The 27,579-nt window shown below is 41.1% G+C and overlaps 1 protein-coding gene across 5 annotated transcripts in view; it reads right to left on the bottom strand.

Moving 5' to 3' along the window:
- Positions 1 to 27,579, bottom strand: part of MAST4 (microtubule associated serine/threonine kinase family member 4) — a 513,577-nt gene that overhangs the window by 55,020 nt on the left and 430,978 nt on the right. For all 5 annotated transcript variants that reach the window (XM_066602813.1, XM_066602814.1, XM_066602816.1 and 2 more), the window contains 4 exons: positions 24,155 to 24,256; positions 23,206 to 23,338; positions 17,390 to 17,457; positions 16,228 to 16,313 (listed from right to left, as the gene is read on the bottom strand). In XM_066602813.1, the coding sequence (XP_066458910.1) occupies positions 16,228 to 16,313; positions 17,390 to 17,457; positions 23,206 to 23,338; positions 24,155 to 24,256 (389 nt within the window). The remainder of the gene's footprint in view (positions 1 to 16,227; positions 16,314 to 17,389; positions 17,458 to 23,205; positions 23,339 to 24,154; positions 24,257 to 27,579) is intronic.

Here is a 27,579-nt window from a genome sequence, read left to right as displayed (position 1 = left end):
AACGCAAAAGGGCTCAATACCCCAGAGAAGAGAAGTCAGATCCTGTATCATTTGCATCGGAAGGGGATCATGGTCGCCATGTTGCAGGAGACCCACTTTAAGGCGGGCGGCGTCCCTCGTATTTCATCTAGATATTACACCAAATGGTTCCACAGCCCCCACCCTGCGAAGAAGGCAGGGGGGGTATCAGTGGCGTTACATAAATCTCTACAACACGTCGTCCTTGACCAGGAGATAGATCAAATGGGCCGATTTGTTTTCTTAAAGCTGGAGGTCGCGGGAACAGTATTAACTTTCGCCAACATTTACTTCCCCAACCAGGGCCAAGTCGCTTTTGGGACGTCCACTCTGAGAAAATTGGACACCTTTGCCGCCGGTTCCAGAGTAATCCTGGGAGGTGATCTAAATATGGTGATGGACCCGGACATAGACACGACAACGGGTAAGTCTCCCATCTCACACACGGCACGGAGGGCACTGAAAAGGGAATTAGAAAGGATGCATTTGATAGATTTATGGAGGATTTTGCACCCGGGTGTCAGGGACTACAGCTTCTACTCAGCAGCCCACAACAGTTATAGTCGCATAGACCACATCTTAATATCGCATAGCCTCCTAGACCGTGGACCGGCATGCTCGATGGGACCCCTCCTGTGGTCAGACCACGCCCCAATCTACGGGGAACTCAAAGGGATGGGCAGACAGATTCACACAAACCAGTGGAGACTAAACGAGAACCTCCTTAACGACACACTGTGCATCGACGACATTAAAAAAACAATTGCGGACTTCGAGGAGACACACAGAGACGATACTACAGATTCCCCTATTAAATGGGAGGCCCTCAAATGTGTTTTGAGGGGGGTTTTTATCTCCCATGGCTCTAGGCTTAAGAAAGACAGATCTGCTAAACTCCAGAAACTTATGGGAGAGTTGGCCATAAAAGAAACCCTAAACAAGAGCCACCCACTAGATGCAACCAAGGCGGAGATCTCCGCGATTAGACACCAAGTTTTGCAAATATTAGACCAGGGGTCGCTGGGAGCAAGGGATAGACTGCGCAGAAGTGTCTTTGAGTATGGGGACAAGTGCGGGAGGTGGCTATCTAGAACACTGCACCCAAGAGCCCCCATAAACCACGTCCCGAAAATTCAGACTCCAGGAGGAGTGGTCCACTCGACCTCCGAGATCTTGGAGACGTTCCGCTTATACTACAACAAACTATATAACCTAAAGCAGGAACCTGAGCCAACCAACAGCGCAGGGGATGACGGAACACAAGAATACCTCAATAGCTTCGCCCCAAAGCGGGTGGACCCGTCCGAGTTCGGAGACCTGGAAGGGGACTTCTCACTTTTAGAGTTGTCTACCCTAATAAAAGAACTCAAGACGGGTAAGAGCCCGGGCCCGGATGGGTTCACCTCCAAATTTTACAAAATTTTCAGAGAAGAAATCTCACCGCTGATGCTGAAGGCCTTTAATGAAGTGAACGAGGGTCGGCCCTTCCCATCCCAGGCGCTGCAGGCTCATATAGTGGTTATACCCAAAACGGGGAGAGACCCTACGGTATGCAGCAACTACAGGCCCATTTCACTCATAAACATCGACGTTAAGCTTTTCGCCAAACTGATCGCGACCCGACTCCAGCCCTTCATCTCGAGACTGGTCCACAAGGACCAGGTGGGGTTTGTCCCGGGAAGGGAGGGCAGAGATAATGTGATTAAATCCACATCTCTAATATCAAGGGTAAGGAGCATGGGGTCCCCGCTCTGCCTAATGGCTGTCGATGCGGAAAAGGCCTTCGACAGGGTGAGGTGGAGTTTCATGGAGGCCACCCTGCGAAGCGTGGGACTGGGTCCGCGTATGAGAGAGTGGATATCAACCTTATACAAGGATCCAACGGCTAGAGTAAGGGTCAATGGGATGCTATCAGATACCATTCACATACACAATGGAACAAGGCAGGGGTGCCCGCTGTCACCCTTCCTCTATATTTTAACGATGGAACCACTGGCCAACGCTATTAGGGAAAATGGGTCCATCAGAGGGGTCAAGATGGGACACACGGACCATAAACTATCCTTGTTCGCAGATGACCTCCTGGTCTATCTATCATGCCCAAATGTCGGAATCCCGGTTCTCCTGCAGGAGTTTAGCAGGTTCAGTAGGATAAGTAACTTCAAAATAAATCTGCAGAAGACTGAGATATTAAATGTTACCATACCTCGAGCTGAGGAGCTGAAGATGAGAGGGCAGTTCCCATTTAAATGGCAGAACAGGGCCATAAAATACCTGGGCATTCAGCTCCCGGCCGACCCCTCCCACACATTTGACCTAAACTATAAGCCATTTCTATCAAATTTAGAAAAAGACCTGGACAAGTGGAACCCCCTATTCCTATCATGGAGCGGCCGCATCAATACGGTTAAGATGGTATCGCTTCCAAGGTTTCTCTACCTTTGCCAGGCCTTTCCCATCAGACTAAACAGACACTACTTGATGCGTATAAGATCCCTAATTACCAAATTTGTCTGGCGAGGGCGTAGACCCAGATTAAAATATAGCACGCTAGTCAGAGCCAAAGACCGAGGAGGTCTCAGCCTCCCGGACTTCGCCCTATACTATAAGGCTAACATAGCCAAATGCGTTCTCAACCTCCTGAAACACAGCGGGTCCAAACTGTGGGTCGAGATGGAAAATGACTTGGAGCCGGAGGTAGTGCAGGGGATTTTCTGGATCCCGGGGGGCCTGCTCAAAGATTGCTCCCGAATGTCTCCCCTATTGAGGCAGCTGGCGGAGGCCTGGTCGAGTTTCGCTGGACGAAACGAGTTGGTCTCAATCCCGGGGCCCCTCACCCCAATCCTGGCCAACCCCCAATTTAAGGCCCTGGAGCAAAACAAAACCCTAATATTAACGCCTACAATAAGAACACCACGGGTGAGAGATGTACTAAATCAGTCAGAGATCAAACCCCTGGCGGAGTTTTTTACGGGAACACGGGTTCCGCCGGGAGCGTGGATGATATATTTACAGCTGAGGGGCTCGCTGATCTCCCTGACACCCGGGTCGAGCTGGACTAAAGCCCTTACCCCCTTTGAGGAAGTGTGCATGTCGCCTAAATCCCCGGGACATCTAATTTCCCTACTATACAGGATAATGCTGGACCGTGAGATGGGGGACGAACCCCCGGAGTTCACACGAACCTGGGAGAGCGAGCTAGGTAAAGGTTTCTCGAGGGACCTGTGGCAAAAGTCTTTCACCCTGACACACAAGGGTACAGTTCACTCCAGGCTGCAAGAGCTGAGCTACAAGGTCCTGACACACTGGTATACAACCCCGGAAAAGATGCACAAAATGTTCCCTCAATCTTCCACCCTGTGTTGGAGATGTTCCGGTGGAAGGGGCAACATGCTCCACATTTGGTGGGAATGTCCTCCGCTGGCGACACTATGGAGGGACATTGAGGCGTTGTACAACACTCTGTGTGGGACAGGAGTAGTCCTATCACCCGAGATGGCACTGCTGTCTATGTTCCAGGGGCCTGTTGCCCAGGTGAGAAAAGGTCTCTTACGATTCTTTATATTAGCAGTGAGATACACTATCCCAAAGTTCTGGCGAGCCTCCTCAGGGCCCACTAGGATCCATTGGGTGGAGGCTATCAACATGCTTGCAAGATTTGAGGAGATGAGGGCAGAGGAGGAGGCTGCAGTGGTGGGGTTCTATGCAACGTGGCGGCCATGGTTAGATTTTAGATCATCCCCCAGAATGGGGGAATGGATCTCACAGACCACAAGAGCATCGTAGGCTGGCAATCCCCTGGACTTGCTCAGTGAGACAACTGAGGAGCGATACACCCCCCCCCCCTCTCTCTGACGCAGAGGGGAAGAGGCATTGCAAAAAGGAGGGACCGAACCCTCCCCTGGGAAACTCACCACACGCTAACGGGCTCAAGCAAAAAGGGAAAAAATAAGCAGAATAGCTCTGAGATGTCATAACCTCGAACTCAAGGTACCTCCCCCCCACACACACCCAACCCCCCCCCCCCTACTTCCCGCTCAATGTCCCCTGTTCCCCCTTTCTCTTTTTCTTTAAGTTTATTTTACACCTCCTCCTGGACACCTACTCTGGGGTGGACTAGGAAGGAGCTCCCCCCTTTATGGAAAATGGAAGTCAGAGAGAAACCTTCAGCAGGCTCCACAAAGGAAGAAGTGTTGGAGCCAGATCATTGGATGCACCGTGAGACGGTCATATGTTTTGTATGTTCTATAGATTGAAAAGCATTCAAGAATGTACTCTGTCATTACTCTCTGTCACAATAAAATCCGTTTGAACTAAAAATAAGGAGACTTTCCAAATTACAGCATTTGAGACTGAGACAGGTGGTAAACAGCAAAATCAATCATTAAGAGCCCTTTAAGATCAGGGCTTCTCAACTGGGATCACACCAGTCAAAATATGGCCCATCCTAGAATTTAAAATTAACATCAATATTATATATATAAGAGAAGTGATCAAGGTGTCAAAACTGCTGGGAGATCCTGCAACAACCTTTAATACGCTGCTGAATAATATTTACAAGATTGAATTTTAGGGGAACTTGTCACCAGGTTCACGTTGCGCTATCTAGGGCAGATCACTAACATATACCGTGATTTCAGTGGTGTGCCACTTACAGATGTAGCAAACTTTAACTTGAGTTTAATAACTTTCTGCAACAAGTTCTCTTAGCTTAAGCCATTAAAAGCAAATGCCATCTTAACAAAACAAAGACCGGCTGTAGATAAGAAAAATAAACTGCAGCACTGAACTTTATCTTAACACAAAGTCTCAAGTTAAACGTTCTTACATCTATACTTGTCAATATGGTAAAGATTTCATTAAAATCACAGTTCAACAGGTGCAGAGCGAGGCAAGTGCTTTCAGTGATATGTACATGCTGTTTATTCATGAGATGGGGGCTAACCCCGCCAATCCATCGCTGATTGACAGATTTCTCCCTATACACAGAAAATGGGAGCGCATGGGGTGCTCACTGCTCATAAACACAAGGACTCCTGGCCCCTCAATGTGCACTGCTTATGTGGTAAACCGTTTTTATGAAACCGATACCAAATTGACAGGTAAGTTGCACCTCTGAAATTAGGGCGTCTTAGTACTATATGCTGTCTTTATCACAACTCTAATAAATTGTAGGCAGTGATTGGCTTATTGGACAAACCAAAGAATCTAACAGTCATATATAATACCTATATGCACTTGATAAAAGAAGAATGACAGATCAGAAAAATACCATGTGATGTTATTATCTTTTTCATGGTTTTTAATGAACAGAAATTTGGAAAAGAACGGAAGTCAAGAAAACTCTAGATCCTTCAACAAATCAAGACGAATCTTCAAATTCGCTCAGCGACAGGTATACTACAAATACAATACAAGAATTACGGTACATTGACCATAAATAAAAATAGATATACTGCTAATTACTGTGTATCAAATGCCTAGCTGGAGGAAATACAGCAAATTACATTGTAGACGCATAGGTGCTTTGAGAGATATTATGGAATTGGATACATTTCAGTCTCAGACAAGGCTGCAGCTATTTTGTGGAAAATGCTATTTTTTTCTACCATGTTGAGAGCTTAGAACAACTTACAAGGTCTTTGAAATGTCATTTGAGATATTTCACAGCAATTAACCTATGACACCCTTCAGAGCAACCTGACTGTACAAGTAAGGCCTTTGTGAGCGCGCTCATGGTTAATATTGGGTAAAACGATTGAATTTCCACCATTGAAATTCCAATCAAAACTACCCCCGAAATTCCTCCAGCCAAATATAATATGAACACATAAACTCCAAGCATGGTACATATAAACTGAATACATTATAAATACAGGGTACAGACTTGCCTTCATTAGATCCATTTAAGTGTCTTCCATCTTCATGGCCAAAATTATATTACATTTCTCTCACACTAGCTAATATAAGAGACTAAATATGCTACAGTCTCATTTCCACAAACCAACTATTGCTATGAATCGATTTCCTAACAATCATTCCAGTAATTGACTTGTGTAAATGCCCAAGAACAGTGAAAAAAAGATCAAAAACTATCGCTCATCGTTGAGCTTCACAGACGATGAGGTCACTAACGTTATTGGTGTTCGTGTCAGAATCTGTACCTGCCATGAAGTGCATGTGGAAGATGCCACTAAAAGACATTGATGCTCTTTACCGGCAGAGAAAAGATGGAAATGGCCCACAAATGCTGGAGGATAGTAGTTTAAAAGCGGTCTCCTACAAAGGGGAAATCACAATTGTATAGTGTATGTGAATGATGGTGATACGTAACCACTTAAAGACCAAGCATCGTAAATTTACGGTACTTTGCACTGGACTTTAATCCCGGCTGATGGTAAAAGTACAGCGTGGTATTATAACTCCTGCAGTGTAGCAGGTCGAGTCTTCTGCTGTTACTCACAGCCGAGGACCTGGAGGAGAAGGCAGAAGCAGTTTTTAACTGCTTCTGCCTTCCCCCTTGCAGAATTCATAGAGCTCAATGAGCGCTATGTAGTGAATAGAGAAATCCAAAGTGTTACTTCGGCTATTTAACTCGGCGATAACATGATTGCCAGGTATTACCTGCCAGAGCACAGATCTATACAGCTAAAACGAGAAATGTGATTAACGGAAACCAGTCAACAGGTTCATGTTGCCAAAACCACAGGCAGCATGAACCCGGGACAGGTATGCACTGCAGGTACACACTTTAAAGTTTAACTTGGCTTCTACCTGCCGGCAGCACGTAGACTCACAGTTCTCTCCCTGTACACAAGCAGGGAGAGGAGCTGTCAGTCAACCTGCCGAGGGCATGGAGAGGCCAGCACGAAGGTGACCCTCCTCGACTCAAGAGATCCGCTCCGAGTCAAACTTTAAAGTGTGTTTATTCGGAAATGCTGCAACGTTCAAATGATGCACAAGCCATGAACTTCTTTGGTACTTCAGCAAAGCTAGGAGGAGTACGAAGACAAAAGGAACAGGATATCTTTCTGTCATGCGTGATTACATAAACTAATTCAATAATTTGAGGTGAACTGTACAATGCCGATGACTGCTGCAATCTCTCTTTGCGACAGAGCAGCCACCATTAAGTATGCAATTTGTATATGCAAATCAAAAATCAATTGTATCTGAGACGCTGAACTTTTGCAGACAGCTTGTACCTTCTGATTCCCACAGGATCGGTTCCACTTGTGATTTCTAACTAAATGACACTGGCAGCTCTGTCTACATTTTTTAATTGTGAGCAATGGAAGTTTGGATGGAAGCGGTTTGTTTTTTTCCATGCAGGCTGCAGTGTCTTCAGAGCCGCTTTCCCATTGCATAGAATCCCGGTGACACAATGCTTTATTTACAGGCATCTACACAGAACAATACATGGCACCCAGTGTGTTTGACATGCTTTATTTTGCATTTAGCACCCGGACACAGTGTTCTAGGGAGTTAGGTTTCAAAATCTACAATGGCATTTGCTTAGGAACGTGAATGAAACATTGCTACAAAGTTTTAATCAGCGTTTTCTGTAATACCGCATCTCCGGCATATGTCCCCGGTAAAACAATGATTAATGCTGTTATGTTTGTGTGTTCCTGACCCCTTTACTCTGTCCTGTCACGAGATGTTCCTACAGTAGCTTAAAGGGCTTTATTAAGAACAAGCACAGTCCATAACAATCCAACGCTTGAGAATTCATCTAATTTGTAGCAGATCAATGCCCATTGGATGGCAGGAGTAATTTTATATTTGCGTGTTTGGAATAGCATCAATTTTTTTCTGAGCATACTAGGGCACAAGGTTAACAGAGCAGTGGTATACCTGCTTAGGTACCCCTCTATGAACCATATGCTATATAAGAGCAGCTCAGGTTCTGGCAGATCCAGACCAACCATTCATTATACGACTGCCATGTACTTCTACAATTCCATTGACTAGGTGTCCCATAGGCAGTTATTGGGGGTTAAGCTTCCTATACACATTAGATCGCGGTTGGGCAAACACTCGTTTGGCCAACAGCCATCTCTCCTGACCCCTCCTAATACTTATGTCTGCTCAGCTTGGCCAAGTGAGCATGTGTCTACTGAAGAAATCCACTGGCAAACTCCTATGTCCTGTCTAGACATCTCCTGCAGCGGGGAGTGGAAGGGTTGGAGAACCATCACACACAAGATGATTAGTAAGTCCCATCAAAATTGGCAGGTTTGGCTGCATTATATCCTACACGTATGTCCACTTTAGATCCTTGGTGATCAGCTAATTGCCATGACAGCTTCTATACCTAAAGGCAATACTCAAATGTAAAAACAATAGCATGTAGAGGGTTTTGTTGACCTCCATAATATTTAATAATTTTGTACCTATTACACGAGGCTCCCAATATTACTATAATCTGCATTTGCTTACTGTACAGAGCAGTTTGCAAAACATGATAATGCAATACTGCACAAATGAACACAAACTGTTGTGAAGGTCACCATACTGTCCGCTGATTTACAATATATTCTCTTCATAAAGACTTTTTTGGTCACTGAAAAATTTACCTCCCTCCCTTCACAACAAGATCATGTAGAATTTAGTTCACCACATTATGGCCGTGGTTGTAATTTACTTTAATCACATTGCTTTTTTGGGGTGTGGATTGAAATTCCAGACTATTCTATAACACAACAATATTAATATTACCTTCAAAAGAATGAGATGCCTCAACCAATAAATGACTGAAATTTTGTAAATTTGCCCGGTTTATTGCGATACTAGAACATATATTTGGGCAATATAAAGTCAGGTATTACGATAAAAATCCTGAATCTGAACTAAACATAACTGCTTTCTTCTAACAACAGCTAAGCTGAGCTGCAACACCAGACGCAACCTCATGGACAGGTGTGGAGCAATTCTTAGAAGAGAACAGCATTTTTCTAAATACTGCACAACCAATTTAGCGTTTTCTGAATTTCCAGCCAATGGCAATACTGTGTTATAGTTCTACTTTGCATGCTCCAGACTATTTCTTTTGAATGCTTGTGTCTACATATATATTCCAAAGAGTTCCATTGAAATCTTCAACACAAAACTGGGAGGTCATAGACAACAACTCTAATTTATATATTTAGGTAAATTTAATCTACAGATCATGAAAAGTCGTAGCTGGGTTTCCCTTTAGCCGGGACCACGATTCAGTTGACTGTCCAAACCCGGTATCTAAGTACCCTGGCTAGGGCAGAGAAGCTGGCTTGTGCCCAGCACCTGAGGTACATGACCCACCCACCCCAAGCTCTTCATTTTAAACACTATGATAATCACAGTCCAACATTGAACTGCATATGCATTATGCTATAGTTACGCTTCATTAACCGTAGCTGTAATACAGCGATCTGTAAACCTGTCTTTCTGCTCTAGAATGGACTTGTACTCTGAACCGCGTTGGCAGGATACAGCATGGATTTATCATTTAGCTTCACAATGGTGCATATACAATGAACCACTAATTCCAAACTGCAAATCAAACTTTCATTGACTCACACAAGGAAACAAACATGGAGCCAGATGACACAGTGGCCGCACCCATGGGTTAGCTGACCTTGACGGAGCTCATTTTGTATTGATGAAAATGAAATGCAATACTGAAACTGCAGTTAAATATTAATAGGGTAACTCTGAAGATGCGTTGAGATGGAACGATTAATATCGTTCCAAAAATCATTCAAACTAAAGTGAACGATAATCATTCCGTTTATACACAAGCCAACGGCTGAACGAGAATCGGCATAAAAATCACTGTTGGCTCAATGGCTTCTCGTTACATTTAACCCTTTCCAATCCACTGTCTGACCCCTGAAGACATTATGATTTAAGGCTGTACAGCTCCGATGTTGGAAGACATCCATCGGGGTTCTCTTATTGTATATTGCCAGCCTCTCTGCTGTCGGAGCCTATCCAACGTGTCACCTCATGCAGTACTGGCTTTAGCCAGCAGATAGCACTGTTGTATAATAGCAGAAAAGAGTAAGCCCCCTAGGAAAACCAGGATACAAATTGGATTGGAAAGGGGTAAATACTGATCTTCAGTGTTTTTGACAAAGGAATGTGAAACACTGAACAATAAGTGAATGGGATGTTCACGATTTCCAATGGTGATTTGCCTATCAAAACAGGCTGTCTGAGCGTGAATGCGCTGGCCATGACATCACCAGCTTGTTTGCTTGGATGAATGACAATCGTGAGGTTCTCATTAGGTGTGAAAGCAGCATTAGGAAGAAAATCACATAGTGATGCTGGTTGCTTACCGCTAAACTATGCCCACATGATTGCGTCAGTAAATTGTATAGTCCTTTTCCACCACAAGTAGGCAGGATTTAGCTGTATGCAGCCAACTGCACTGTGTGGTTTCACCACCAGGTTAAATGGTGCCCTGTCTATTGATGCTGCTTTCATTATCAACTTTTATTAAGAGTCCATATAATGCATACAATATGAAAAATGAAGAAGGGAAGAAAAAGGAGCATTTAATTGATAAAAAACAAAAACAGCATGTGGACTCCCATGTGATGAGGTATTCGCGTATACAAACTTTCCACATTTTCAGATGTAACACCCGTAGGCAATTTTGGGTGTAGGCATTGCTCATTTTGTAAGTTCAATTCTCAGTTAAAGGTAGTCCATTTGGGAGGTGTAATGCATAGGTGCGGAATGAATTTTGTGCTATATTCCGTTTTTCGTCTGTGTGAATGTTTTTACATCAGCAAGACAATTAGATGTCTGTTTAGGAACAATTTAAGTCTGTGGGCACAGAAATTGGTACATCTAGATTAACCCGACATGTCCATGAGAAACATAATGGGAATTCAAGCATTTTCTTAGTCTAGAAAGGGTGGTTGCCCCAGAGCCGGAGGAGACAGACATAGGCTTCTATTGGGGAAAGACGCTAGATGGATCATACATACTAATGCATTGGTGCGCTATGTTTAAATGAGCTTTGTGCGTTTTCATAAAGTATATGTATTGTTTTCATGTTTTGTATGTATTGAGCACTGTTTATCTGTCACCATGACAACGGTTTGGCATGCTGCTAATAAGTCATTGATTTACGTGTAAGGTTTGAAAAAGTGTGGGAACACGTGAAACAGCTGTTGCCCTCCTTACCTCTTACACTTTTCCATGTCTCTGCCTGCAATGCTCACAGTATAACGGAAACATCTAATTTTATGTAGCCGGTGAGTGCCGCTGCTTTTTCTTCCATGCCTGGTATGAAGCTAAATGTTTTTTAAACAGCTTAGCACCGCTGACGTTACAAACACGGTCTTTCGCTCAGAACTGTCTTGCATAATGATTGGAGCAGTAAATATATTTTTTTTAGGGGGACAGGAGAGAAAAAAAAAAAAGGAGGACCTTCTGCCATTTGTTTTTTGGATTTGATGCAGAATAAATCATATGATAACATTATGGGTCAGCACGATTCTGGTGATTCCAGGTTTATACAGTTTTTTAGTGTTTTGCCATTTTTGTATACTAAAAACAGTTTTTTTTTTAGATCTGCTTTTGTGTTGCGCATCCCAAGAGCCATAGCATGTTAATTTTTCCATTAGCGGAGCTCTATGGGGGCTTGTTTTTCGCGGGATGAACTCTAGTCTTCATTTATCCAATTTTTTGGAACACATCTTGATCCTTTTTATTCCATTTCTCTAGTGGCAAGATTAACAAAATCTGCATTTCTGACAAGTTTTTTTTTTTTTCAATTATTTTTAGCAGCGCTCACCGTGCAATATAAATAATGTTAATTGAAATCGGCGGGATTACATCGATACCAAATTTATATAGGATTTTTTTTTATCTTTTGCAACTTTTTTACACAATTTATCACTGCATTCAAAAATCCCTAACATTTTTTTTTGTTACTATTAGCCAATGGTGCTGTATGAGGGGTCTTTTTGTAAGACAAGCTGCACATTTTAACGCTACCATTTTTTGACCCATACAGCTTTTTGATCACTTTCTGTTCCATTTTTTTTTGTAAGGGGAGATTACAAAAAAACATGGCAAAAATAGCTAATTTTGCTTTTTTTTATGGTGATGCGCTCCATGTGGGTTAAATAACATACTACCTTTTTATTGTGGGTCATTATGAATGCTGCAATACCAGATTTGTGATTATTTTATTATTTTTCTAAGAGGAAAAAATTAGGTTTTGATGTGTTTTAATTTACTCTTTTTTTTTACTTCTTACTATACTTTAACTTATTTTTGTTCCACTAGGGGGCTTCAATTTAATTGATGATTGTTATAATCCACTGCATAACTGTCAGACCTAGATGACATATTCAAGTGTCCAGGTGTCACAGGAACCCTCCCTTCAGGACCCTGCAATCATATTGTGGGGTCCTAACAGGTGACAGGGGGAGCTCCCTTCCTTTGTCAGCCCTTTACATGCTACTGTTGCATTGACCACAGCGGGGTTCTGTGGTTTCTCCGGTCCCTGCTGTTTCAGCAAGTGCCAGGCTGTTATCTGACAACTAAGCACATGCTCCCCATGGCACAGGAAACCCGTGTCAGGCTTCTGATGTAGCGCTGTAAATGGGCACATGCATCAGAATAAGCCCCCTTAACAGTCGCTGTTAAAAAGAGTATTGGCTGACCTTACAGGGGTTAATCATTTTGCTGAGGCTCAGAATTGTGAAAACCGTATTAGCCCTGCCCCCTAGGGGTGGGGTTAATATCAGGATAAAGTGGTGTGTGCAGATTGCCAGGGAGGACTGTGATGAATGTAGAGAGGACAGTATATGGAGACTAATGACGGGAGAGAGGGACACTATATGGAGGCTGTGATTGGGTTTGTGCATAGTACATTCAGGGCTGGGATGCCTGATTTTTGTCCTAGGATTGGAGGGCACAAAAAAAAACACAAGTGTCTTGATATCTTTTGCTGGTTTAATAGCAGAAAAAAAAATTAAAATCAAAAAATGAGAATAGATTTAAAAAAAATAAATAAAAATAAATAAATAAATAAAAATCGAGATTTTATTTTTCAACCAAATTGCCCGAGCTCTAGTTTAGGCAGTTTCACTGGTTCTGAATTGTAAGGTCCCGGTGTCGATGCCATCATCAGGACTAGTGATCAATTCAGCAATCATACGTATGACCACATAGGTCACACAACTCGAAGATTGGGACCAAAATGATACTACCTTCGGACCCGAGTCTCATATTCCACTTTTTAGAACATATGTATTAAATACCAACACTGTACTGCTATAGAGCTACAGTTGCTAGCTGGCATATCATGCTTCCAACAGCCCCCTGGGTTTGATGGCACTTTTCAAATACGACCTTACACTGTGCACATTGGATGCAAGCCTACCAAGTGTTGTATGCTGCCTTTCACAGGACACAGCATCAGTCCTCTAAACCCACATCAACTATTTGTTTACCGGATGCTATTTTTGTAATTACGAGATCTCGATACAAATATTTTGGCGTTCCCACATGCTCTTAATACGCCATGACTCACTGTTTCTTTATACTCCAAATCTCATTAAGAGCTGCTCAGAGTTTACGGAAAATGATTTCTAAATAAAGAAAAAAAATTATGTATCTAAATTGTATCAGAACACGACTTCTGTATCCTTACTACAATACCATGAACAGTTAGCCATGGAAAGTCCTGATGCTTGAAGTCTCTGTACAGCATGCAAATTTAATTTAAATATAAGATACCTAAAAACCATTTCATACGCCAACATCAACATCCAAGGCAATCATGATGATTAAGAGGCCCATTCTAGACTCCCATTATCCCTCCGACTTAAAGGGCCTTCTAAATGGGTTACTTGCAGCAGGGAATAGCTAGTATGAAGAGGAATTATGCTTAAAAGGGGTTGTCCAGATGTGATACGATTTTTACAAAATTGACACAAATCTGTTAAAACGATAAAAACAGAGGTACTTGCGCTACGATCCAGTGCTGCAGCCTTTTAATATGAATGTATGCCCCTGTACAATTTGGGAGTACATCCCGTTTACAAGGGGAACTCTATTGTCAAGATAAAACATATGAACAGCGGACAAATGAGCAGTTGTTTATTGATCGATTAAGCGGAGGCATAGTCTAGTCACATGTGCACATCAGACAAATGAACATTCATGCCTGATCATCGGTCCGTGTTTAAGAGCCTAAATGTACAAAGGGCAGTTAAAGGAAGTCGGTCAGCTAGTTTGAGCCCTATAAGCTAAGCTTATGGGCTCAAAGTAGCTGACATGCTTAGTCCAAGGATGTAAGCTTTATGCATATCTTCCCTGACATTCCCATGTCATCAGCTGTCAAACCTACCACTGAACGCTTCCAGTGGACTACAAGACGGGTGCAAAGCATGAAAGGAATAATACACGTCTATGTAGTCCATAGAATGCACTGCAGCGGCGGGTTTAAGAGTTGACAGCTTAGCTTATAAGGTTCACATTAGCTGACAGTGTCTTTCTTTAAAATCTAGAAGTCATCAAGAATATCAGATTTCTGGTCCCAGCCATCTAAAACTATTTAAAAAGATAGTCCCAATGTAACTTGGACTTTTTTAGCGCTCGCTCACATATATCTAACCCTCCAGTTTTTGCATTTTGCCAAAGCAAAACAGATCCCACAGCTTTCTACAGTGTCAGTTCTGGCTTCTGCAGTATCAGTTGAGTCACCGTACCTTTCCACTCAAGATGTTGCATGTTGAAGTGTTGCGTGAGAGGTTTCTCTCCTTGGCAACTGATATGGGACATGCACAACGTTTCCAACAGCTGTGTCCGGTTCAGGCAAAAATAAAACTGGCCAGATACAACTGAGACAAATGTACCCTATACAACAGCTCATCAAGTAGATCACATGAATATTACTGTACTTGGGCTAAACACAACTTCTGCACTCCTTCCAACTCGGCAGAATTCACTCACAAAATCAGTCTGACGCGATATAACTTGGATAGCCTAAATTCACATGTAGGTAGTCAGTCTGTTTTGGTTACAGGTGACTGAGATCGAAGAGTAATTATAGCTTACTGCAATGGTAACTTTGGTTAGAGACTAACGCCACAATGTTGTGTGATGGCGGCTGTACAAAGTATTAAAAAAAGTATCATGGTTTGGAGACAGGTCTCAATGATTCAGAAAGTTTGTGTTAAAAATATAAAAAGTTCATTCTGCTGCTAGCCATAAAAAATATTTCTAGATACATCTTAGAGGGGTCATCCATGACTGGGCTCATTTATTTACTTGTTGTTAGAAGTTGTTCTCTGATGCCAACAAACCCCCCCCCCCCAAAAAAAATCCTTAATTGTTATTAAAAATTGTGTTCTCTTTAAACTCTGCCCTCCCTCCATAGTCCACTGGCAATGCTTCCTGACATATACTATTCCTGCAATGGACAGCACTGTATAGGTGTATGGTGGCATACCATAGGCTCCCATGGTGAAAAAATAACAAAAAAAAACCCCAAATATAACACCAAAACTTTTTTTCCTACTGCATGCCTCTATATGGAATAGTACAGCAGACTTTTGTTATACTAAGTTATACCAGCCAATAGGACACCTCTTTTGGTCTCTACCGCCTGAATGACGGTCTACTGGTCTCTACCGCCTGAATGACGGTCTACTGATACATTTGACAAATGCACTAGGAAATTTCCTGACGTGTGCGGCAAACTGACTCACAATTGGAATGCACCCTAAAAGATGTACAAAGTGTACAAGTGCAACATCCTATCTTTACAGAGTCTTTTCCTTGAACATATGGTCTCTACTTCTATATGCAACAGAGGAGGAGGAGGGTGAGAGGCCTAATGGAGTGGAGTTTGTAATTAAAAAAAAAAATTAGTGGCGCAAAGTTTTATTATTTCGTATTACATTTAGTTTCTATTTAAAACTAAGTCTCTAAATATATCAAATTATCTTTTTTATCCCCCCTTTTTTTTCTACTATAAAAGTCCAAAGACCAAAAACACCAAAAAGCGTTCTGTTCCATTTAGTCGTTGTAAAGTTGTTTGAAGTCAAATTTCAAAAACATCCAACAGGAAATGAAGGAGCCCAAGCAGAAAACCATCATCAGGAAGTAACAATGTCAAAGCGATGTAAACTAACATATCACGCCAGCCCTTAGATACAATGTAAGCTTATCTTTTGCCAACATAAATCTCACCCATAAGCTCCATTGCTGATTAGTTTCATTGTTTCAAAGTCACTCTCGCAAGGCTTTCTTCTCATTTTCAATGATCGATTTGAGCTCTAAAAAAAGAATGAGAAAAATTATACTAAAAGATTTAGAACTTAGAAATTAAATGCAAATGGAAATGTGCTTTACAGTGGCTTCCATAACCTCAACCGTTCAGTTTATGTAGAATGAATGCAATGCAAGTGGAACTCTCCATAGATTGCTTTCCTGAACATAATATGTTTAGTTATACAGATGTATCATTGTACATGCTTCTCTGTGCTTCACAGGTTGACAAAGACTAGCCCCCATACACATTAGGGAAAATTTGTCTCCATTCATCATAGGTGTTTGGGGGCCTCCCAACGTTCGCCGACTGATTATGTCGGGAAAAAGAAGGACATTGAAGCACATTGAATTCCAACACCTGATCCTTTTGGTCTCCCTGGATATAAGCAGCCGCCAGAGGTGTCTGGCCATGCTTAGTCCCCTCTACCAATTGAAAACACTTGACAGAGTGGCTGAATCAAGCATTTGTGTACAAGGGAGTGGGGAGAAATAGCTATCAGCCCAACAAGCGCTCAGCTAAAAGCTATTGAAGGTGTATGGGCACCATAAAAACAGTAGGATAGAATGGGTATTCATATCTTAAACATTTATGGCACATACAGAGGACATATCATACATTTCCCACCTCTGGAATCCACAGCTAACTCAAGAATGGGAGTCCCTTGACCCCCTTCTTTCCTGGTGAAGTGACAACAGTATCCAGACAAAGAATGAATGGAAAAGTGTGTTCATCGTTTCAGTGAATCCTACAGAAGTGAATGGAAAGAGCCGTGAATACGCGCTACTGCCTCTTCATTCATTCTACGCCAGGAGACCCCCAATTCTCCAGCTAGATGCAGGTTCCATAGACATTTAGAGTATATCCTGTGGATATGTCAAAACGGTCTAAGATGGTAATGCCACTTTAAATTTATCTAGTCTTAAAAAGAAAAAAAAAAAAACACATAAAGATCAATTGCTACAAATACAAAAATAACTGTAAGTAGACGTTCACTGTTGGGACAACGGAAAAGACAAGAGGGCACCAAATGTTTGTTATATAACCTCTTCATGTATAGAACAAACAGTAGGTAATACTTACGCTAGCAGATTCATCAGTCTCCGGTGTTTCTGCTGTTCCACTGTCGTAATTTGCCAGTAGGGCTATTTCTAGAATTGTGAACAAAAACATATAAACTAAGTAAGCCATAAATAAAGTATGCAAAAGTAAAAATGGCCAAAAATTACTACAAATTAAGTGATTAAATGAATACTAACTTTTAAAACAACTTGTTCTTATATGATAACCAGTTCTTAAAAATCTTTATTTACCCAAAACAACATTTTTGGGCTGAAAAATCACTCTAAAGTGTTGTCTCCTACCCCACTGCCTTGGTGTCTTTTCTCACGATTGGAGAGGACGCTAGAGCAGAGGGTTGAGTTATCCTGCTCATTAAACTGTATGTAAAGAGGAGCAGAAACTCTCACATAGGAGTTAATGGTGAGATATCTGCTGCTATGTAACATGTACACTGCTCATCTTGCTGTACACTCCTATATGATGGTATGTCTGCATGTGTTATAGACAGAGAGCAGGATCTATAGTTATCTGTGCACAGTCTTTAGCATACATAGCAGCTTATTCTGAAAAGTTATCTGCAAAGTTAGCACACTTTATTCATAAAGATACAATACCATACCATGAGGTTAAGGATCCAATTACCATAAATACAAAAAAAAAATCTTAAGGATGCTAGACATTTTTTGTTACCCAACTTTTAGGAAAAAAGTAACGTTTTAAAACTCAAAATAAAATCTAAAGATTTCCATTATGAAAGTAATGCTAATGTTATCATTACCGGTTCCCGCAGCTCTATTTACTTCCGCATTTTTTTTGAGATAGCAGAGTGCCCTTCTGCCTTGGCCTCTTTGTCGGTGACGTGTAATAAACGGGACAGGCAGTCGGGTCATCTCAATAACCAAGCTAACCCTGGTCTGCTTCTGAATCGGCAATAAAGGGAGAGGGGGCTGGCTTTGCTTTTGAAATGAGACCCTTTACACACGACTAACACGGAGTGAAATGGAAGCGTTCTTCTGTGTTAGAACACATGCATAAATAAAGCTGGTGGGCCTTAGGCTGACAACAGGACATTGGGTTGATGTGTAATGTAAATCTATAAGCAAGTTACGTGAATTTCGAATTAGGCAGCCATAAATAACTGGATACAGGGAAGACCCCCTCTTAGAATCTCCCTCTATGCCAGAGCAGTGAGCTGCAAAAGTAAAAGTGGCTCCTGTTCTAGTAGACCATAATGGCGCATCTATTAGACCCCATTCACATCTGCAGTAGGGTTCCATTAGGGCTTTCCGGTTCTCTGTTCCAAAAACGGAACAGAGAAACTGAAGTAAAACTGAAGCACAACGGAAATAAACAGACCCGTTGATTTAAATGGGTCTTTAAAAAAAACAGAAAGCTTTTAGTTTCCTTCTATTCGCTTTCTGCTTTTTTTTAAGCTGAACAGAATTTTTTTCCCCATTGATTTTATTGGGTTTTGCATGATCTGTTTATTTCCGTTTTACTTCAGTTTCTCTTCCAAAAACAGAACAGAGAAATGGAAAGCCCTAATGGAGCCCAAACGAAGATGTGAATGGGGACTTGCATGTTCAACTATTCATTTGTGAGCACGTAGTATTACATTTCCCCTGCAGGAGACTGTATGGCCAGATGGTGCCTCCATTGGTGATAACAGCCGATCTCTTGGATGACTCTCTCTAGAAAATGCTGCAATTAGAATAAAAAATAGCGCTCCATAGTGCAGAGGGGCTTGTCAATACAAGTAGAGTGAGGAATAATATGTGAACCAGTTGTGCTAGAGGCACAACACAGTAATAAGCCTGTCAAACCTGCAGCCTCCTTGGACGAACCAGTGAAGAACACCTTCATGCCAGATGAAATATATAGTCGAAGAGGGAGATCGTGATGCTGCTGCCAAGAAGACCCAGCAAGAGGATTAGCGGGCTGCCAATAAAGCCTCAATCCGTTCGCTGGGTCCCCATTTCTTCTTGTCATAGCATCACGATTCCCTGTTTGACTCTACAATTCGTCCTAAAAAAAAATTAAAATTGGCAGTCTACTTGAGACCATTCCTTAGAGTAATAAAATGTAACCAGGGTAGAGTTTTCCGACCTCACATGGATCATCCATGTGTAAATAATGTGCATTGTAATAAAACTAAAATTAGCAGGAAGGGGTAATAATAATTGGACCATGTACCGTGAACAGATCATTCCTCATATACTGTACCTGCCAGCCTCTCTGATTATTGCACTTGAAGGAGGTCTGCATCGGTTTCCTGAATTGTTTTATCTCCGCTTCAAATATGTTAAAATACTATTGAAAATTCTGCCGAAAGTAGCTAATGTCACGGAGAACAAGGCAAAAAAAAGCACAATTCCATTTTAAAAGAAGCCTTGCCCAATAGCAGTTATCTTGGAAGCGCATAATATCTGCAAACAGTAGGTATTAATGGAATGAATCCCAGAGTCAGCACTTAAAGCAAGAATCCCGGGAACCATTTTGAAATGCCTGAAGAGATTTTTAAAACTCATCTAAATACCATTAAACATCTGCCTATTTTATGTCATTGATTGAATCCATTTCTGTAGACCGGCGTTACAGAAAGAGTGAAAAAGAAGGTAAAGACGGCAATTTAAAAACCACAGGGGGATAAAGGGAGAAAAAAAAAAATCAAATCTCCCTCTGGGGAATAGTTGAGAAATGTACCGGTATCTAGCAGATGATGAATCTGTTGTGGTCCAGCTTTCAAAGCACCATCTATTCATGTGCTATTATCAACCGGTAATTCATGCGTGACTACTCTATTAGGAAGATTTGGTCATCATGAAGGCAGCTGCTGCTGGGTTCACATCCTTTTTTTACCAGCATGGATACCCTTCAACTTGTTTGTTTGCGAATATTATAAGAAGGTGACAATTTGACAGATAAGAGATGAAGCCCCTCTCTTTCCACTGTGCAGCTGAAGGTAATATTGCTCAGCTGCTAACAAAAAGATATCATTTTAAAGTCATTCTGTTTGACAGCAAATGTGGAATCTTAATGCAGCTCATAAAATATCCATGTCTCCAGCAACAAGATTAGGTGCTGTACCAGCTATTTAATAATGTCTGCTCTTCTCATTGAATTACAAAATGATCTATATTGATCATGTTTAAAGTTCTACCAAGCCTCTGTAGAAAACTTTCCTCGGCATTATACCATTTGTAAAGAAACCAATGTAGTGACTCCAATCTTTCATCTGCAGCCACATTCAGAAGTCTACAAATCCCGGCATGCCCAATTACATTTTCCTTTGGCTGGGCATACTTGTAGTTAAAGCAAAAGTGTTATCAGAAAACTATATTCAGATAGGTTTTTTTAATTATGAACATTTTTTTTGCTTGGTGCATTTTTAGGTGTATTTAACTATCCATAAAAATGCCACACACATGCGTTTCAAGAACAGTGTCCACAATGGCCACCAGTCAAATAGGCTTCGACAGCCATATTCGTCAGCTTTGTTGTGCAAGTTGGGTTACGTCATCTCATTATCAATAATAGGTGGTCAAGTTAAAAGGTTGGCCATTTTAGCTTAACCCTTTTATGACTAAGGGTCGTTGATACAATTGCATCAAGGCCACATTCTTCAGTTCTGGTATTCCCATTTTCGAAAAAAATCATAATTTTTTATTTTTCTGGTGAGATATCTACATGAGAGCTTGTTTTTTGCGAGACAAGTTATATATTTTTAATGTACCATATAATGTATTCAAACATTAAAAAAAATTTCTAAGTGGGGCAAAATGGGAAACAAGCGCAATTGCACCATGGAGGTTATTTTAATGGCGTTCAAGGTGCAGTAAAAAAAAACAAAAAACATGGTCTTCGTTCTTCAGGTCAGTACAATTGCAACCATACTACATTTCTGTGGTTTTTTTTGTAGTACTTAATATTAAATACCTTTTTTTTTTAAATTGCTTTCTGCCACCAAATTTAGACATACTCTGCCATAACTTTACTTTGCCATCAACAGAGCTGTGTGAGAGCCCGTTTATTGCGGGGTGACCTGGAGTTTTTATTGCAACCAATTTGGGGAACATAGGACTTTTTTGATCACTTTTTAAAATTTTTTCTTCAAGACAAAGGGGAAAAAAAAAAAGTGCAATTTTGCCATTGCGTATTTTTTTTCTGACGGAAATAACCACGAGGATTAATAAAGTGATGTTTTAATAAATTGGACGTTTACAGATACCAGTTTAGGAGGATTTCTTTTTACATTATTTTAGTTTTCTGATGAAAAATAAAAAATAACTTTTTTTTAAACTTTTATTATCTTTTATTTTCATAGTAATTAAAAGATTACTTCTGCTTCTTTTTTTTTTTTTAATTAGTTCCCATGGGGAATTTGAACTTGTGATTGTTTGAACGCTTACATAGTACAATTCAATACCATGGTACTGCATTGTGTTGTATTTTAACACAATGCTTATTAGGGACATGATGTGGCACATCTTTAAACAGGCAAACAATCATGGCAGCCCTGGTGGCCTTCAGAAAGCTTTGACCATATCATTGGGGGCTTTTTGGGACCATGTCATTGAAAAGATTAACAGCTGCAATCAGAGTTATCTCCAACTGTTATCTCCATCCGGCTGTTGCGGATGGGTGTCCGTAGTCAAAGATAGGCAATACTTGCCATGTATTGAGCAGGTTCGGCTTTCAAGCCCACTCCATACACCACATATGCTGTGGATGGCTGTAGATATCTTATGTGCAGTTAGGATGTATACAGCCATATGTATGAAGGGAACAGGTTGACTTACTCGTGTTGTGAAGAGCACAATAAGCCACTTACTGAAATATACAGGGTAAATTAAAAAGAACAATACAAATGTAAGGCTGATTTCTTCATACATGAATTGATATACAACAGTCAGAATGATATGAAATGATAGAAGAACTCTAAGTTTTTAATGCCTCTTTTAGATGTTCATCATGGGCGGCATTGGTGACACTAGATGATCTAAAACACCACGGCTACAGTGGAATAGATAGAGGACATGCTGGATGCGGCTGGACAGAGCTGGGCTACTGACTTGACAGTTGCCACGTCACCAATGAGTCCACATCGAATATCTATAAAATGCATTAAAAACTTGAAGAGTTCTTTTATCATTTCATGTCATTCTGGATGCTGTATGTCAATTTTGTATGAGGAAAGCAGCTTGACTTTTGCGCTGTTCTTTTTGAATGCCTCTGTATTTATTACAGTCCCAGCCCCCGTGTTCCCCGCTGAACAGCGCCACCCCCTTGTTTATTACGGTTCATTCCCCCATCTTCACTGCACTGTAGGCCCATCGGGGCCACTGATGATGGGGCATGTGACCAGACCCGTCCATCATCGACCTCCACTAAACACAGGAGACTAGCTTATGTGTGCAACGGTATTCAACGGCCCACTCAGAGACCTCTTTGTGTTTCAAAGTCATATTATATTTTATGCATGCCGCTTTAGGGCCTTTTTACGCATGAAAATAAATTTGTACAAACAAGCGCTGATCAACAATACAGCGAATTTAAAACTGTGAAAGACATGCATTTGCAGTTAATGTGACAGTAATTGTATGGGGTTTTATCATGAGATAGCAGACAAGACAGGAGAAAAGTAAAAGTAGATGCCCGTTTACAAATTTTAGGTTCTCATAAAAGATTAAATTAACGGAAAACTTCCTGCTAAACGTGCAATTAGTACACGTTCACACTGTACAATGATTGGTAATGATTGCTTGCAATAATGGTCCTTTGTCTAAAACCTTTTATTAAATGTAGCTGTCATAATGAAAAATACCTGAACTGCTTACCTTCAAGAGGATCCTTGTTCAGTCCTAGTTGGCTGATAATATACCTAGGTATGTCCGTTTTAATGCCTTGACCCTCCTTAGCATGGCCTTCTGCTGCTTCCAAAAGGTAATAAAACTCTTCTGGGTCAAATTCCTGATTTATTCAAAAGAAGTAAACAATTAGAGCATTTCACAAAACTTACACCAATTGTTTAGAAGCGATTAAAGGCTTTGTCCAGCAAAATGATCTTTAGCAGCTAAATTACATTCCCAATAGTCCAGTTTACCAGTTTAGTCTAAAGGTCTCTTTACACGCAACAATTATCGCCCAAAATTCTTTCATACGGCCAAAAGTGAGCCATAATCATTAAATGTAAACGTGGACAGTCATGCACTATTTCTTCATTTGTCGTTAGCCACAGGTTTTTAGCCGGCATAAAAACCATGGCTTGGCCCTTCAAACGAAATTCTCATCAATGTACTCATTGTGTTGCCTTGCATACACAATGAGTACACTGTTTACTCATGCCAGGAGGAGAACAATGGAATTCTCCTGGCCAGATAATGCTCACATAAACACACGCCCAGCTGAGCAAACAGCTGCTAGAAGCTAATGAGGAAAAAAAACACAGATTATTAAGTGCAAGTAATTTTATGAACAAAATGTAGGCAATTCGTTCAATCGTTCGGCCGTTTAAACAATAATTGTAAAAGGGCCTTTAAGTATCAAAGTGGCAAGATATCCCAATCCAAAGTGGCAAGATATCCCAACCCAAAGCGAAAAATATTCACTTTTTGTCCAGAGAATAACATTTAAGTACAAACTTTTAGATAACGAAACCTTTTATATCCTTTGGAAAGAGTCAAGTGAAAAACATTATTTGTTTCTCACATTGTTGACATTATGCAGCACTTGCCTTACTAAACCTATGCAGATCAAAAAGGGAAACGCAAATGTTTTTATTCTCACCAGGCATTCCAACAAGCGCGCTGGCCGGGCAATTACGATTAGGATTTTCTGGGCCAGTTGTTTGATAAAGGCCAATTCTCCACTTTCTGACCTTTCTTGAGCCTACACAGAAAAAAAAACACAGAACGTAAGAATGTACACAGTGTCAGCCACCATAGATACATGTAAGACGGAGACATAATAAATAGGGGGTCAGTTAACCTATCAATATGATTTTTGGAGTGTGTGCAGACCAAAAAACGAGGATAACAATGGAGACGTGGGAAAAACATAAAAACTCCATGTAGATGTTATCAGATATTGGATTTTGACTCAGGATCCCAGTGCTTCAAGACAACATTGCTAAGAACGGAGCATTAAATCTACCATAGAGGTAGACCGCCAAGAGCGCGTTCACATTGGCACTTTTGGGTTGTGTTTTCCTGCTCCATTATGGAAGAAAACAGCACCCACTGCCTGAATGGAAGTCATATGACAGAATCAAATGCACTGAACAGACCCCAATGACTATAATGGGGTCCATTCAGTTTCCAACCAGGCTTATGGTGATTTACAGGACATTGCAACTGCACAGGGATGGGTATAGCACCTGTTTTTTGCAACAAGGGCAAGGTTCTTCAATGCTAGTACGCACCTAGACGTATATTTGCTCATGATTTTTTTTTGTTGCATAGGTTTTTCCTTGTTTTTCTATACCAACACTGATGGACAGAGAGAACACAGCTGTGAATTCTAGTTTCTTTTCTTCTGCAACAGGCAGCAGAAACCATTTATCTTTATTATTATGTATGAGATGTCAGAACCAACCTAAGTAACTGTCTTCAGTGGTCAGTGAGTAGAGGATTTTCCAATTGTTTTTAGCTTCCAAACCATGAGACCAAAACAGACAAACTATAACCCAAGGGAGTCAGGCAGATCCATCTAATTAAATATACAAGTGTCTGCAATGACTAATGTAGATGGAGGGGCAATTCACTTGGCTTTAACCAAATGCTGTGAATTATGCTTTCTTATCTCTAATTGCTTGTAAAGTCTCAAGACCTCCGTTTATAAACTCCTGAGACAGACCACAATGTTCGTACAATGAATAATAAAATTTACACGCAGCATGCTTCTGCCGGAGCGGAGATATAGTCTAAAAAACAATGCAGATACTCCAGAAGTGATGAGTGAACATTAATTAAATAGACTATAATACAGATTAATGTATTTAGAAGATAGAAATACATTGACGGCCATAGTGCAGGCATCGTCCATACAGGTGCTATCCATCTCAAAGAAAAGCATGTGCAGCACAAGGCTTGCATAAGATTACTAAACTCGCATTTTTGTAAGGGGAAAGATTTGTGTTATATACCCATACAAAGATTCATATATCAACTTTAATTAAAGGGGTTGTCTGGTTACAATCCGGCTTTTGTAAATTACATTCAAATGAGTTAAAATAAAATAAAACCAAATTGCACTTACCCATCAGCCCCAGTGATCCAGCCCTGCAGCTCCACCTACTCCCAGACTGTGGTGACAGCAGAAGTCAGATGATCATTGCTGGACAATCAGAGGCTGCAATCTCACCATTGGGAACGGACAGAGCAGCTGTGGCCTCTGATTGGCAGGCAGCGGTCACAGACAGAGCGAATCGCGGGGCTGCAGGGCTGATCTCCAGGGTTGAGGACAGGTAAGCATTGTTTTTCTTGTTTTAACTCATTGGAATGCAATTTTTTTTTAAAGTCAGTTTGTAACTGGACAAGCCCTTTAATATTGCCCTCATGTTACACTTGACCAGCTCATGTTTGTTAGATTTGGATTATCTATTTAGGAAACAACGGTCTCTAAAAATAAACTGATCTAAGGGTTTTCCACTGTCGCACACCCAGTAATCAGTTGTGTTTTATAATAGAACCCAGTTGCAAGTCTTTAATTTTCAAGCAGCACCCCCAGAGGTGAACTGAAGCATTACTCCGTTCCTAATGAAATCAATGTGCTGTCCATAAAATGCACATATGTGCTAGTTCCTCCTAAGAGGAAGGCTGGGTTCACACTGGACCGAAATCCCAGGGAAATCTTGTGGAATGACCGCACGGAAAAACCGCAAGATTTCCGTGGAATAAGCACAGCTTCAAAACCCGCGGCCTTTAGAGCGGCTTCGCCACCTGCATTCTGCTGCGGCTATCTCTCCCCATAGAGAGGAGAGCGGCCAATGCAGAAATGAAGAAAGAATTGACATGTCGCGGTTTTGATTTCTGTGCCTCATGTAAATTTCAGTGCAGCTTGGCCGCAGTGTTTGGACAAGTTTTTGCAAATCTCATCCACTTTGCTGGCTAATCCTGGGATTAAAAACAAGGGCGGAATTTCCGTGCAGAAAGTCCGCATGGACATTCTGCGGCAAATCCGCCCTGTGTGAACCCAGCCTAAGAGACGCTCTTTGCACCCACCCTTCTCGCTCTGACAAATGAATAGACTGATTGGGGAACCCTTTTTCTAACTCTGAATTACTTAACAGGCTATTTGAAAATAAACTTTAGGAACACTGTTAAACGTCACTTGACAGCTTGAAATATGACAGGTGATCATTTTACTGAACCAGTGATTCCAGACTTTAAACCTAAAAAGTTAATCTCATAGTTTGACTTGTTCAATGATCCGGGAATTTCAAAATTCATCATGGTTCTACAGCATATCATTAAACATGTTACCAGAACGTAGAATGGAAAAAATTACGGGCTATGTGATCTGTACATTGACCTAGTAGGGACATTGATAGACACGTAGGAACAAAAAGAGTTTACAAAACTGGTATGTCATTTAGGCAGCACAGTATTAGCCTAAGGGCCCCTTTTATACTGGGGGGAGGTGGCTGGAAGAGATCTCCGCTCCACCTCCATTCAGTGACTGATTATAACTCTTTGGGACTGTTGGGCATTTAACCAATCTACAGTCTTGTAGAAAAAGGAGTCTGATCCATTAACCATTTCCCTCATCAGTCACACTTGGCAGCATCACACCCATTCACGTGCAACGCCAAGCTGGTAATTACAGGACAATAAATAAAATATTATTATTGTGCTTCAGTCATTTCACATTAGAAGTCAAATTTATGTTAGCAGAACGTGACCTTGTCCTAAATTTAATTACTACATCAGGACAGTAATTCAGCATTGTGACCTTGTACTTGCTAGTAATTACCGTAACCCAAAACACAACTTTAATTATAGCATTGTCTCCTTATGGTTCATCTGCTCCTGGAGTTAATGGTTAAAATCCAACAGACTGTGTTGACTAATTTATAATATGTACCTTTAAAGCAGTCAGAGCTCCGAATCTTCAGCATAATAAAATTCTATCTCCAGCCACCACTAAGGGGACCTTACTGCATACGGTTTTATTATTGAATTTAGAGGGGATGTGCCGATACACACAACTCA

Source organism: Eleutherodactylus coqui, chromosome 5 (genome assembly GCF_035609145.1).
Source record: "Eleutherodactylus coqui strain aEleCoq1 chromosome 5, aEleCoq1.hap1, whole genome shotgun sequence".
NCBI classification, from domain to species: domain Eukaryota; kingdom Metazoa; phylum Chordata; class Amphibia; order Anura; family Eleutherodactylidae; genus Eleutherodactylus; species Eleutherodactylus coqui.
Note: the sequence above shows the minus strand (reverse complement) of the source record. Positions and strands in the feature narration are given on the sequence as shown.